Source organism: Natator depressus, chromosome 24 (assembly GCF_965152275.1).
Source record: "Natator depressus isolate rNatDep1 chromosome 24, rNatDep2.hap1, whole genome shotgun sequence".
Lineage (NCBI taxonomy): Eukaryota > Metazoa > Chordata > Testudines > Cheloniidae > Natator > Natator depressus.
Genome location: NC_134257.1, coordinates 1,312,950 through 1,327,142, shown reverse-complemented (window position 1 = coordinate 1,327,142; position 14,193 = coordinate 1,312,950). Strand labels below are relative to the sequence as shown.

The window sequence follows — 14,193 nt, the reverse complement described above, 5'->3', positions numbered from 1 at the left end:
AATGAAAATCCACAAAATCCATATCAAAAGTGTGGGCTGGACATTTAGTGTGGGCAGGCCAGCTCATTAACAGAACTCTCCCTTGCTTTGCGGCAGAAACAACACTGCAGAAGGGGGGGCTGGAGTTACACACAATCTATATACACCCCATGGGGCAGCATGAATGAAGTCACCACTAACCAGGAGTATCAGTTAGCGAGAAATACAGAGACATGCAGAGAAGGGTTTACACATCTCTGTGCACACTATGACCACAATACATCTTTTGTGATGCACCTGTTCGTGGACAGCCCGCAGTGTACTCCTATCCATGGCACACCTGCCAGCTTGACTTGGTATCTTGCCTAGGCTTCATTTCTTTTTTCCTCCTTGCTTCCGATATGAAATCCTGTCTTCTGCCTCTTCCCATGAAAGTAAGAGATCCCATTTGGAGTGACCAGGGCAACTTACCAATATTTGTACTTCATCTGAGAGTTCAGCCATGTTTCCTTCAAACTGACCGGCGGATACATTCAGACATTGCACTGTCACTTTAATACTGGTTCTCCCAGCTGCCTTAGTATGTACAACCATAGCAAAGTTATTCTCGGGTAGAACCTGCAGGGAAACCTGACAGAGAGATGGTAGGGTTGTCATTACAGGCTGCTCAGGCCTTTCCGATCAACTGTTCATTTATAGTAAAGGAAAAATGCAGACAGATGCCATATGTAGGGTTCAAGAGGTCACTTTTCCCTTGCATTTTCTTCTTTATGATGAGAGATGCTATTATAAGTTAATTGCCTCTAGGTAGAATGGTTAATGAGTAACTCCCTCAAGAGCCTGGTACTGTTCCTCTTAAGATATACAAAGATAAGCATCCAGCTCAGTGCAGCTCCAGCTGGCTCTGCTTGGACAAGGAGACAGCTAAAGACAGTCCCTGTCTCAAGGAGTTCACAATCTGAAACATACACACAGCAGACATAGTATAAGGAAGTTTAAGGCAATGTCACTGAAGAGATCACTGTAGAAGACTTTGTGAAAGGCTTTCTCTGTTTCAAAGAAGGACTAGGAGGAGGAAGGGGAGGTCATTTGGTGTCCTAATTTATGAAGGCAGGGTGGCAGCGATGCTGGCACTCAAGCCATATGGTCTGTAGAGCAGTGCTAATCTGCCCAGCCAGGAATTCTAATGCAGCTTGCCTTATCCCCAATGCCTTTAGCCACCACCTGGCATGCAGTGGGTTTTAATCACGTTCTTGTGGACAGCTCCATACCTCTGAGTGTCGGGGGAGAAGGTCCAGAACATCCCGTTTACTCATTGACCAGTGGAATATCAGCCCTGGGTTGGCATTACCAAAGGAAAATGGAGTCAGAGTGCTGCTCAGCCCCATGACATAAACAGGCATCTGCAAAGTAAAAATACTGTCACCATGGGCACTCAGGGTATTGCTGATGTTTTCTACATTACAGTTTGGGCATCTAAGCTCAATTCTGGATGGAAAGCTTCCACAGGAGGAGAGATTAAAAAGCCTGGGACTGTTCATCTTAGAAAAGAGCCAACTCAGGGGGGATAGGACAGAGGTCTATGAAATCATGGCTGGGGTGGAGAAAGTGAACAGGGAAGTGTTATCACCCCTTCAAATAACACAAAACCCAGCAGTCTCCCAATGAAATTAATACGCAGCAGGTTTAAGACACACACCAGGAAGTACTTCTTCAAACAATGCACTGTCAACCTGTGGAACTCATTGCCAGGGGATGTTGTGAAGGCCAAGACTATAACCAAGTTCAAAAAAGAACTAGATAAGTTCATGGGGAGAGGTCCATCAATGGCTGTTAACCAAGATGGTCAGGGATGTAATCCCATGCTCTGGTGTCCCTAAACCTCTGACTGCCAGAAGCTGGGACTGGATGACCTGGGATGGATCACTCAACAATTGCCCTGTTCTGTTCATTCCCTCTGAAGCATTTGGCACCAGCCACTGCTGGAACTCTGGGCTACATGGACCACTGGTCTGACCCAGTATGGCCGTTCTTATGAACAGCAGACAAAGAAATGAATAGGACACAGACTATGAGGAGTTGCCAACATGGTGACACAAGAAATTAATTGTAAACTCTTGAAAAATAGTTAGGGTTTGTAGTATGTGTCATGAATTTGTTACCAACAGCATATTCTCTGAAGTCCCTTAACATTACTGTAAAACATACAAACAACCTAGCTAAATGCCTAGCCCTAGAGAAAATATAACAACCCCTTCTGACAGTGGCATATCTTTGTGTGCAGAAGACCCAGGTTCAGTCCCCCACGCCCTGGACGGGTGGAAGGAGCTGTGTATGGCAAATAGAGCAAGCATATTCTACCTGGAGATACTCAGATCTTCGGCAGCAGCCAAGCAGTTCCCTTTTCAGTGTGCCTTCCATGCTGTCCTGCACATAACTTCCTTCTCACTTATACACACAAAGCATTTGAGAGCCCTTCTAAATTCCAAGTATGAGAACGTTTCAGAAACTATCTTACAACAGTGGACTAGATGCATGATTCTCCACTAGCACGGTTTCTTGAGGCGTTTGTGAAGATATTCCAGGCTCCCTCTCCCCACTTTAATGATTTGTCTCTGCTGGGCCTTAGGGCACTGTCATTTCCCAGCTCCCATCCAGTGGAGCACAGAGCTCTAACCCGCTGTAGGACTTAGGTTGCTTATCATTGTGAGAATGGGGTTTAGAGCATACACAGTAGAACAGGAGTCAGCTAAAGTCTCCATTTGGTAAATTGGTGCCATTTGCTTGAGAAGGTTGGAAGTTACTGGTCTAGATGACTAAAGAAGTCCGTTTTCAGTTACTACATCACTTTAGTAAACCCTATCTCAGGATTTTCAGCACCATTTGGATTTATACCTGCAATCAGAAACTCCAGCTAGAGCTAGAAAGTCATTCACCACTTGCAGGTCACTGTGGTTTCCGACATTAGCTACAGAACTAACCTTGGTGGCTGTTATAAGCCTAGTGGCAGGAGCATGAATTCTTACTGCTCTCAGCTGAACTACTTCCAATCCCACTTGACCCTGCAATGTAAGGCAAATAACATGCTTTGAGATATAGGAGTAAAATGGACAATCTGAGGAAGGAGACTGGGGACCTACCATCAAAATAAACAGTGTGTAGGCTGGTTAGGGGCTCAGTTGGTAGCTTTAAAGGAGAACTAGACTTGCATGCAGTCCCAGAGCTTAGCAGAATTGCAGAAGTGACAGTCCCTGAAGAACATGAAGAAAACATGGCACTATGGCCACCACAGGCGCCAACTTCTGTCGGCACCAGTCGGTGCTCGTGCCCCCCCACCCCCGGCCCCACCCCAACTCTGCCCCTATTGGATCCCTCCCCAAATCCCTGCCCTGGTGCCGCCTCCTCCCCCAAGCGTGCCTCATTCCCCCTCCTCCCCCCTCCCTCCCAGGCTTGCCACGTGAAACAGCTGTGCACTCAGGGCCCAGCAGCGCATTCGGGAGGAGGTGGAGGGAGGGGAGGCAGAAGTGAGCTGGGGGGAGGGAGCGGGGCTGGAGCTGCCAGTGGGTGCAGAGCAGCCACCAATTTTTCCCCGTGGGTGCTCCAGCCCCGGACACCCACGGAGTTGGCGCCTATGATGGCCACCAACACAGAGGCTGCAGCAGCTTATTTGCTAGCCAAGCAGGGAAAGTTTCTGGTTGGCAGAGAGTTATTTGATGCCCCATTGCTTTCTCCCATGAATTAAACATTTACTTTGTTTCAACAATGCACTTCCCACTGAGGGTGCAACAAAGCAAGAATCACAGAGATGTAAGAGCTGATGCCACTTAGTAAGGCATTTCTCCCTCCAACAGGCAAAGGCCTTACCTCTCATTTCAGACATAAAACCAAAGAACAAACTACAATAATAACCCTACAATAACCTTTACTCCTGTCTAGGCACGACATGCATATAGTATGGGATCTTAGAGACGATGGGAGTTTTCTCCAACCAAGGATTTCAGGATCACTTCCACTGAGATGCCCAAACCCACGTGCAGATGTGCTTCCTCAGCAGAGGCCAGTGCAAGGAAAATACATCAGAGAAACAAATGAGGAATTACAAAACAAGCTAGGAAGATACCTTTGAGAAAACTATTACTTTTCCTGTGTCTTCACTGACCGCCTGAATGGTACCCTGTATTATGGCTGTTCCAACTGCCTTAGCCATCACCTGGCCCAGCCTGTTAACTACAGCCACAGTCTGGTTACTGATAGAGAAGTGAATGATGGACTGTGGCTGTGGGCCACCTTCTGACATCACCTGCAATATATTTAAACAGGAAACTGTAGCCCCAGAAAATGAGGTAAACTCAATTGAACCACATACCAGATCTGCGCTTTTCCTTGTCCACAAACAGAAAGCGTATCACATATTGGAAAAAACGCAGTGTCTCTTCCCCGGCTTCTCAAGTGAGTGCATCAGATACACCTCACAGTGCAAATATATTCAAAAGAAACAGGAGAAGCTAGTCTGGAAATGATCTGGAGGAGAGAGTCTGAGAGGGAGGGGAAGAGAAGGCCAAACATACCTGATGTAATTTTGAGTTCTACTGCTTAGGAAAGAGTGGGGAAGGTTAAGTGAGAAAGAGGTAGCAAAGTAGGAAACAGGAATAGGACCAATAATAGGATATAGAGCCTTTACCACCTGCTCTATCAGACATTTTTTACCAGTACTATACTCTTTTAATATGGCAGGAGGAGTGGGGTGGGAGGGAGAGGAAGGAAGAAAGAGGCAAAGGGGACTGGGAAAATCTTATTTGTCTCTGGAAGAACTAATATACTTTAAAGCTCACCTGCCTCATGTTGTGTGGAATGAGGGTCATTTCCTCTGGGTTGAGTTTGAATGGAGGAAAGACCTAGCAAAGGGAAAAGGAGGGAAAACTTTTTCTGCTGCAGGATTTCTTTTTAAAAAAAGACAAACCATTAATATTAAAAATACTCCTTGCTTAGTGGTGCACTACACAGGGCACCTGGCCAGTCTGCACTTAGTCTTGAAGTGCCACAGACATTCTACCAGCGCCCCCCCCACAAAAAACCTCACAAGAGCTAAAATTACCTATATTTTAGAGAACAATGAGATTGATGGTAGCTCAGTATTTGAATTCTTTGCTACAGCATACAAAATAAATCACATGTGCACTTTTCTAAGCTGATTATGCCACATCCCTTTGAGATCTCTATAACAGAGAATGGGACTCCCAGTTAGCAAACACCCTCTGTTTTGTAAACATCAGGACAACACAGATTTTTATGGAAAATGGGTTAATTTGGTAAAATAAACAAACAGCAGCATGTTGCCCTTATAAGAAATCTGTGATTTCTTACAAGATCTTTCCATTCTTTTATGACTGCCAAACCCATCTAAACGCCAAGCTTTTCAGGCCAACATTATCCAAGTGGGTTTTTTCACTGCACTTTGAAGGAAATGATTCTACACCAAGTGAGAAACATCTGAAGATAGACAGGCACAAATGGTGAGCATTCTTACTTCAACCTTCCGAGGAGAAGAAGTGAATTTTCTTCCCATCTTGTCCCAGGCTGTAGCCACCAAGGTTGTCTGGCCTATTGCGACAGCTCGGAGTACGTAAACTTCAGAGTATTCATCCACTTCCTCCATTAGCCTGCAAAGATACTTAACAGTTTTTTCACTTTTCCCAGCTTGAATTAAAATGATATGCCTTTAACTAGTTGATGTGTTTAAAATGAGTCTCTAATACTGAGGTTTGTGTTTCTAGACAGCCAGCACAGTCTTAGACTTATGTTACACAAAGCTCTGAGAGGCAGAATTCACAATCTGTGATAGTTGTGAGAAAGTCTGTGGCCGTGTTCAATCATGTTAATGCTCTGGAATCTATACATTCCAGGGAAATTAATGTCTCTTTCCTCATGCACACACCATTTTTGTCATGCTGTGGCAAGGTTTAAGTTATATAATCCATTAAACGGTCCTTCATTTTCTCTGACATCATTGCTGAATACTAAGATATTTGTAAATAAGTACATTTATTTTCATCTGCCTCCACAGTAGGCAAGCCGAACAGTATTAAGATAATACAGGGATTCCAAGGAAAATTATTTCAATCAAAAGAGCTATACATTTATGGACTAACCATGCCAGAAATAAACACTGTAAACATATTTAATACACAGCTATATTTTCCTGTGGCAAGGGGATTCTGTAGCAGTGTAGAAAACCGAGTGATGGGAATGGAAATCAGCACTTTGCCTTCTGCATCACTTTTCATTGAGGATCTACACTGAGAGGTTTACAAATATGAATTAAGCCTGGCAACCTACCCTATGAGGTACTTATGTATGATCCCCACTTTACAGAAGATTAAACCTCAGACATGGGGAGGTGAAGCGACTTTCCCAAGAACACACACAGAGACAGTGACATAACTGGAGAGAGTTTGGATATCTAGTCACCACAACACTCCTTTAGCCAGGGGATGGATAGGGTGCTGGATTTTGCTCTGTAGTAATCAGTTCTATTTTGCAGTAGACAATGGATATTATCAGCTGCTACTTGAGGTGGAAATGCACCAGGCTGCCTACTGTAGTACTCACACAAGTGTAACAATAGCAGATGCTGCCTGCAGTTTGAGCTTCATGTACTTGAAATATTTACTCCTGAATGGATGTCGATGAAAACCAAGGACTCGCACGCTGACTAGGACAGATTTGCCAATCTCGATCTAGGTAAAAAGAGCACTTTTACAATTTTTGGTGGTGTCTTTGTACCTATGCTTAACCTTGGATGGGCTGCAAAAGGACACCACCCACCTTACCTCTCTTAAGTTCTCTTTCCTACCTGCAGAGAGATACTCACATAGGCAGGACACTCAAGAGGATGCACGCAGGCTCCCTCCCTCTTCTTTCAGTGTCACTTCTTGATCAGAAATATAGGGTTGTTGCTGTTAAAATTAGAGGCTCATCTCTTCTAGGAGCTGCTGTGGGGCTGCCAGAATGTATGGCAGCCCCTACAGTATGAGGCACGGATTCACACTGGGTCTTCCATTGTGTAGCGAGTGACGTTATTATTGGGACACTTAATGGCCTTAAATACATTTTTTAACCCAGGTAAAATAAGATTTCACATTAATAAAGTGTGAAAAAAAACAAAAAGACTGGCCTGGTCCTTCTACAGCAGTATGATTTACTGCCAAAAACAAACCTCTGAAGCGGATGCAAGATCTCATAGTTTATCACCTAGCTAAGACACTGCACTCAATCTTCAACATAAGCCCCTTGCAGCTCAGTTCCAGAAGAAGTTGTTCCTCCCCCAAGGAGGAGGAGAAGAGTGGGTACTTGGGCAGGAGTTGGTAGTGTCTAACCAAGTACTGAAGAAAAAAATACAACTTCTCTTGCAGTCCTGCGTACAAATCTTGCACCAAGTGCATCAAGCCCAGCTATGTGGCTCATGTGAATTCTCTGTGCTCCACAGGATTTGAAGAAAGAATCATAAGAATGATAGAACCAAAATGTAACTCATATATTTTTGAAGCCTCAAACTCTCAAAACCGCCACCCATCATAGTTAAGAGTCTATCGTCTTTACTAAGCAACCTAGAGAAAGATGAGTTTCTTCATGATGGCGGGTGCACGAATGCACGTTGTGCAGTGACATTCTTTGTCCTTGGGAGCCAACAGCATAGTGGAATAGCCAAGAATTATGTTCTCGGATGCCTAGGTGAAAGGCTGCCACTGACAGTGTCTCTTGTATTTAAGAAGATACGTTCACACAGATTTCTCTAACAGTGTGAAAATAAAACAAATGTCTCTTGAAAGGAAAATTACTTCATAGATGGCTCCATACAATGCAAACAAAACAAACAAAGAACAGAAATAAGAACAAAAAAAAAAAAATCACATCCCACCAGGCTAGGTTTTTTACAGACATTTGAGTTTCCCTAAGATTGTCTCACCTTATCAATGAGATCCACCTCCAACTCATGCATATCAGACACATGTAGATAGACTGTAGCTGGTCCCAGAAATGCCAGACAAAGATCGTAGACCTCCAAGGTTAGAGATCCAGGATGCAACGGGACAATCTACAAGGAAAGTGAGGAGGTATTAGCCATATTATCTGCAGTGGATACCGATTTAATTTACATCTCTGTCACCAAAAAGCTAAAGCTAACTCGTAAAAGTGACCAAGTCTAGCATTCTGCTGAAAAGTCATTGTTCAAACAACATGTAAACAAAAGAGGGAAAAGCTCTGTTAGGGTCAACCAGAAGCCACCACAGGACTCTTCCTATAGCACAGTTACTGGAACATTGTCCAGTCTAGTTTTAAGTGTTTTCATCACTTCCCCTGGAAATTATTCAACAGTCCAGAAGGTCACACAGTCAGGATGTTTCTTCCTGATATTCAGGCTAAATTTCTCTCTACAGGAAAGCAAAGCTGACTCAAGTTTGATTTTTGACCCCACTGCTCACTCATGCCTCTGGGCCAGTTAGCACCAAATAGTATATTGTATTATATTTATTGTTACAGGAAACAGCAGCAAGGAAAACTACAGGAGAGAATTAATTTTGATCGAGCAACTATAATGGTTGAAAGTGTCACCCTATACAGGATCTGGAAGTCAGCGAAGTCCCTAAACGTATAATAAAACCCCAAAGGTAAATTAAATCTATACATAGTAACTGATACAGTGTATTTTGTACCATTTGGTGACAGGTATTCCTTAATTCATTATTCTAATGTTTTCTCTTATTAAGAACCTATTCCAACAAATATCAGGATCACTTTACACACTTGCTGGCAATCAAGTAATCCAGTGTGTTAAAGTGAACTGCATAAACAGTTCTGAAGGTAAAAAGAAATGAGAGATGGAAAGTAAGAAAAAAATATCGATTTCTTTCCAGGAGGGTGAATCTCACTGTGAGATTCTGAACCCAGGCTGTTCTCCAGGGGAGAACATCTTGAATGTGCTCACCTCGATGGCACTCTCTGCTTCCAGGTATGTAGTGTTTACGATCTCCTCTTTGCTGCTGTTGACCAAGAAGTACCCAGATCCTTCCACTAGATCAAATATTTCCTAAAATGGTACAGAAAAAGGAGTAAAATCCCAGTGCACTCACTTCTCTAGTAACTCAGAGTGCTGGCTCACTGACTGAGGGGTTTAAATCCTACAGTCCTTACTCAGCTTTTACTCAGTCTCCAAAGGGAGTTTTAGCCCAAGTAAGAATTGAGAATTGCAAGCTGCATGAAATATTTTTAAAACACTGTAATAAAGGCTCAAATTATAGGTGTACCCCAACTAAAAAAACCCAAACTGTAAGAAGACCAAAAAAATGCCACCGTGGCTAAACAGCAGAGTAAAAGAAGTCAAAGCCTACTGAGGAAAACAGAAAGGAACATACATTCTGACACATCACGTGTAAAGGAATACTTCAGCAGGCCAAAAAAGAATTTGAAGAGAAATTAGCAAAAGACACAAAAACTAACAGCGTACATCAGAACCAGGAATGCTGCCAAACAAATCAGTGAGGCCACTGGATGGTAAAGAAGCACTGAAGGAAGACAAGGCCATTGCAGAGAAGCTAAATGAATTCTTTGCATCAGTCTTCATTGTGAAGGATGTGAGGGAGATTCCCAAACCTGATCTAGTCTTTTTATGTGACAAATCAGAGAAACTGTCCCAGCTTGAAATGTCAATAAAAGGAGGTTTTGGAACAAACTGATAAATTAAACAGGACTAAAAGTCACCAGGACCTGATAGTATTCACCCAAGAGTTCTGAAGAAACTCCAACATGAAGTTGCAGAACTACTAACTGTGGTATGTAACTTATCGCTTAAACCAACCTCTTTACCAGATGACTGGAGGTTAACTAATGTAACACGGATTTTTTAAAAAAGGCTCCAGAAGCAATCCTGGCAATTACATGCCAGTGAATCTAACTTCAGTACCAGGGAAATTGTAGTAAAGAACAGAACTGTAGTAAAGAACAGAATTATCAGACACATAGATGAACATGATTTGTTGGGGAAGAGTCAACATGGCTTCTGTAAAGGGAAATCATGCCTCACCACTCTATTAGAATTCTTTGAGGGGTCAACAAACATATGGATAAGGGTGATCTAGTCGATATAATGAACTTGGACTTTCAGAAAGCCTTTGACAAGGTCCCTAGCCAAAAGCTCTTAAGCAAAGCACACAGACATGAGATAAGAAAGAAGGTCTGATCAGTAACTGGTTAAAAGATAAAAAACAAAGGTTAGGAATAAATGGCCAGTTTTCACAGTGGACACAGGTAAATAGCAGGGTCCTCCAAGAATCAGTACTTGGACAAGTGCTATTCAACATATTCATAAATGATCTGGAAAAAGGGGTACAGTAAGGTGGTCAAGTTTGCAGATGATACAAAAGTTACTAAATACAGTTAAATCCAGAGCTGACTGCAAAGAGTTACAAGGGGATCTCACTAAATTGGGTGACCGGGCAAAAATGGCAGATAAAATACAGTGTTGATAAATGCAAAGTAATGCACACTGGAAAACAATCTCAAGTATACATACAAAATGATGAGGTTTAAATGAGCTATTACTGCTCAAGAAAGAGATCTTGTAGTCATTCTGGATATCCTCTGAAAAATCTGCTCACTGTGCAGCAGCAATCAAAAAAACTGACAGAATGTTAGGCACCATCAGGAAAGGGACAAATAATAAGACAGAAAAGTATCATAATGCCACTATATAAACCCATGTTACACTCCCATTTTTGAATACTGCCTGCAGTTCTGGTCACCCCATCTCAAAAATCATATAATTGGAATTGAAAATAAATATTGAATTGGAAAAAGTACAGAGAAGGGCAGCAAAACCGATGAGGAGGATGGAACAGCTTTCATTTGAGGAGAGACTAAAAAGACTCTGACTGTTCAGCCTGGAAAAGAGACGACGAAGATGGCATATGGCAGAGGGTTGTAAATCACGACTGGCATGGGGAAAGCGAAGAGGAAAGTGTTATTTACCCCTTCACATAACACAAGAACCAGGGTCACCCAATGAAATTAACAGGCAGCATGTTTAAAAAAGCATAAGGCAATACAGTCCTTCTTCACACAACACACAGTCAACTTATGGAACTCATCGCCAGGGGATGTTGTGAAGGCCAAAAGTATAAGTGGATTCAAAAAAGAATGAGAGAAGTTCATGGGGAGAGGTCCATCAATGGCTATTAGCCAAGATGGCCAGGGACACAACCCCATGCTCCTGTGTCCCTAAACCTCTACTGCCAGAAGCTGGGACTGTATGACAGGGGATGGATCACTCAATAAATTGTACTGTTCTGATCATTCCCTGTGAAGCATCAGGCACTGGAAGACAGGACACTGGGCTAGATGGACCACTGGTCTGACCCAGTCTGGCCACTGTTATGTTCTTATAAGTAAAAACCAAGTAAAGACCTCAAATTTGGCCCTAAGTGATGAGGTGATTAAGAATAGCCAGCTGTAATACACAAAGTCATGATTCCCCCAAGGAGACCCTGCTGACCCAACAAAGAAAGGAAGCTCAAGGGCATCAGCTAGTACCATGTATCCAATTAAAATAATTGTGAATGGTCCAGCCTGGGGGTTAGTGCTTTGGATTTTCAAATGGAAAACCCAAGATTGATTTCCCATCACTCACTGGCCAGTGGGCAGGGATTGGGAGTGCTACAGAGACACTCAACAGAAGGGCAATGAACAGTGATTCCTCCACTAATTGCACTGTCTCTTCAGTTTCACTGAAACAGACCAGGACAAGCCTCATTATGTGTATTGTGAAGAATACTTGCAGATCATCTCTCTTAACACTCATCTGGAACAGTGGCCTTCTTTTCAGAAGCACCGCTACCCTTGAACATAAGCAGCACTTGCAGTCCAACACCACACTGTATTTACATTTCATTGAGCAGAAAGAGGAAGATCAAAGCGTTTATCATTCCATTAAGCGATGATCAGTTTTACAACAGATGGGCATGAGCTTTATGCAGGGACACACATTCACTGTCTTCTAAATATTCATGAAGGCAGTTGAGGGGAAAAAAACATCTGATGATAAAATCCTGCGTAATATACAAAAGACTGATGTGATATGATTTAGCCATACCAATAACCTTCTTACCTTCACAGCAGGATGATTATAGAGAGTGGCATTGTCTGGCACCACCGTCACATCCTCTACCAGTAACAACTCCACAGCCGTGGAGGTTGGCAAGTTAGATACTTCCTAAGTACACAACCAAAACCAGAGAGAAGTTACATTAGTATTCCTTCTAGTCCCGAAGCCCCAAACCTTCTCTTTCGCAGAAGGAACTAATGATTGCAGTGGCAGCGCACTAGCCCTTCTCCTAACTGGCTGTGATGGCAGAAATAGGACTTTCCTCTTGAAAGAGGACAAAGCCCAGTATTCAAACCTGAAGATAAAATTATCTGCACAATCCTAACCTACTCAGCTCAATGTGTCAGTAGACTGCAACAGTTTGCTAGACAGATCAGTCAGAGATTAAGCAATCCATACTACACTCATCTCAGAAGCGTTTGAAAATGTGCCCCAAAATGTCCTCTTTCACTCACTCTTGGACTGCCTCTCTCTGAATACTTCACAAAGCTGACTCCAATCAGAATAGTCCCTTTGATGCGGTGCACCTCAAGGAGCTGATGCCCTATAAACAATAGAGAGCAGAAATTTCACTGGAAACGAGATAGAATTTGAAAAGGAAAAACGAACAAAAAACAATTCCACCTTCAACTAGGAATAAGAGTGAGTAGGATGCAGTATTTGCAAATGAGGTAAATGGGCAAACTTTTTGGCCTGAGGGCCACATCTGGGTGTGGAAATTCTATGGTGGGCCATGAATGCTCACGAAATTGGTGACTGGGGTGCGGGATGGGGTGAGGGCTCCGGCTGGGGGTGTGGGCTCTGGGGATGAGGGGTTGCGAGTGCAGGAGAGTGCTCCAGGCAGGGATTGAGGGGTTCGACTGGGGGAAGGGGGATCAGGGCTGGGGCAGGGGTACAGGAGGGGGTCGGGGGTGCAGGCTCTGGGTGGCACTTACTTCAAGGAGCTCCCAGAAGCAGTGGCATGTCCCCCATCCGGCTCCTACATGGAGGCGCGGCCAGGCAGCTCTGTTTGCAGCCCTGTCTGCAGGCGCTGCCCCGCGGCTCCCATTGGTCGTGGTTTGTGGCCAATGGGAGCTGTGGGGGCAGCGCTAGGGGCAGTGTGCAGAACCCCCTGGTTGCCCCTGTACGTAGGAGCTGGAGGGCGGCGTGCTGCTGCTTCTGGGAGCGGCGCGGAGTGGGTCAAGCCCCGGACCCCACTCCCCCGCAGGAGCTCAAGGGCCAGATTAAAATATCTGGAGGGCCGGATGCAGTTTGCCCACCTCTGATCTAGTGAGTGGGCTGAACAGTCCTTAGGGAAGAACCTAGGAGGAGCCCAGCCTAGGGAGAAAACTTGAAGTTTGAGCTTAATTTATGTTAAATTCTTTATTAATAAAGCCAAAATCATTAGAGAAAGTGAAACCCAGATATCATGGTGATGCACAGATACAGAGATTATATTAGGAGGAAGGAGAGAGAGAGTTTGAGCTAAATTCAGTGCTGGGGTAAGCAGGAGCAACTCCGACTGACTTCATTGGAGTTCAGTGTACAAAACTGAACAGGTACCGTGCAATCTGGTCTGTCCACTCCCATCATCCTTTGCTACCATCTGCATGGACTTTGAGTCAGTAAAGTGTGCGAGAGTTTCATTGGCTGATTTCCACTCCAGCACCAGGGAGCTAAAGTTGTCAAACTTCCGCCGGTGCTGATCAAACACGGCCAACTCCAAAACTGTATTCCTCAAACTGGACACGGGGATCTACACCCAAAATAACAGAACTCGATCTTATTAGTAACTCGGAGCCTGATTCTAGAGGAAAAGCATCTTGCAGCCCATAGCCACCTTTATCTGAATGAGAGAGGCATTGGCCACTGTTGGAAGACAGGACTCTGTGCTAGATGGACCTTTGGTCTGACCCAGTATGGCCATTCTAAGAGACTACAGGGCCCAGGATGCTGTGACTCCTCTTTGGAGTTTTCTTATGCAGAAAGTGAGTTACTGCCAAATTACACAGTAATTTGATGTAATTACTCAGCCAGTTTGATGGGAAGAGGAACTGAGCAGAGATCATCAAAGTAGT

At 43.9% G+C, this 14,193-nt stretch overlaps 1 protein-coding gene across 1 annotated transcript in view; it reads right to left on the bottom strand.

Moving 5' to 3' along the window:
• Window positions 1–14,193, bottom strand: part of NUP210L (nucleoporin 210 like) — a 43,960-nt gene that overhangs the window by 13,794 nt on the left and 15,973 nt on the right. Inside the window, exons 17-28 of the mRNA XM_074938387.1 lie at window positions 13,679–13,871; window positions 12,592–12,680; window positions 12,140–12,244; window positions 8,966–9,067; window positions 7,946–8,074; window positions 6,589–6,716; window positions 5,507–5,639; window positions 4,812–4,874; window positions 4,100–4,279; window positions 2,961–3,041; window positions 1,251–1,382; window positions 451–609 (exon numbers count right to left, since the gene is read on the bottom strand). Of these exons, the coding sequence (XP_074794488.1) occupies window positions 451–609; window positions 1,251–1,382; window positions 2,961–3,041; window positions 4,100–4,279; window positions 4,812–4,874; window positions 5,507–5,639; window positions 6,589–6,716; window positions 7,946–8,074; window positions 8,966–9,067; window positions 12,140–12,244; window positions 12,592–12,680; window positions 13,679–13,871 (1,494 nt within the window). The remainder of the gene's footprint in view (window positions 1–450; window positions 610–1,250; window positions 1,383–2,960; window positions 3,042–4,099; window positions 4,280–4,811; window positions 4,875–5,506; window positions 5,640–6,588; window positions 6,717–7,945; window positions 8,075–8,965; window positions 9,068–12,139; window positions 12,245–12,591; window positions 12,681–13,678; window positions 13,872–14,193) is intronic.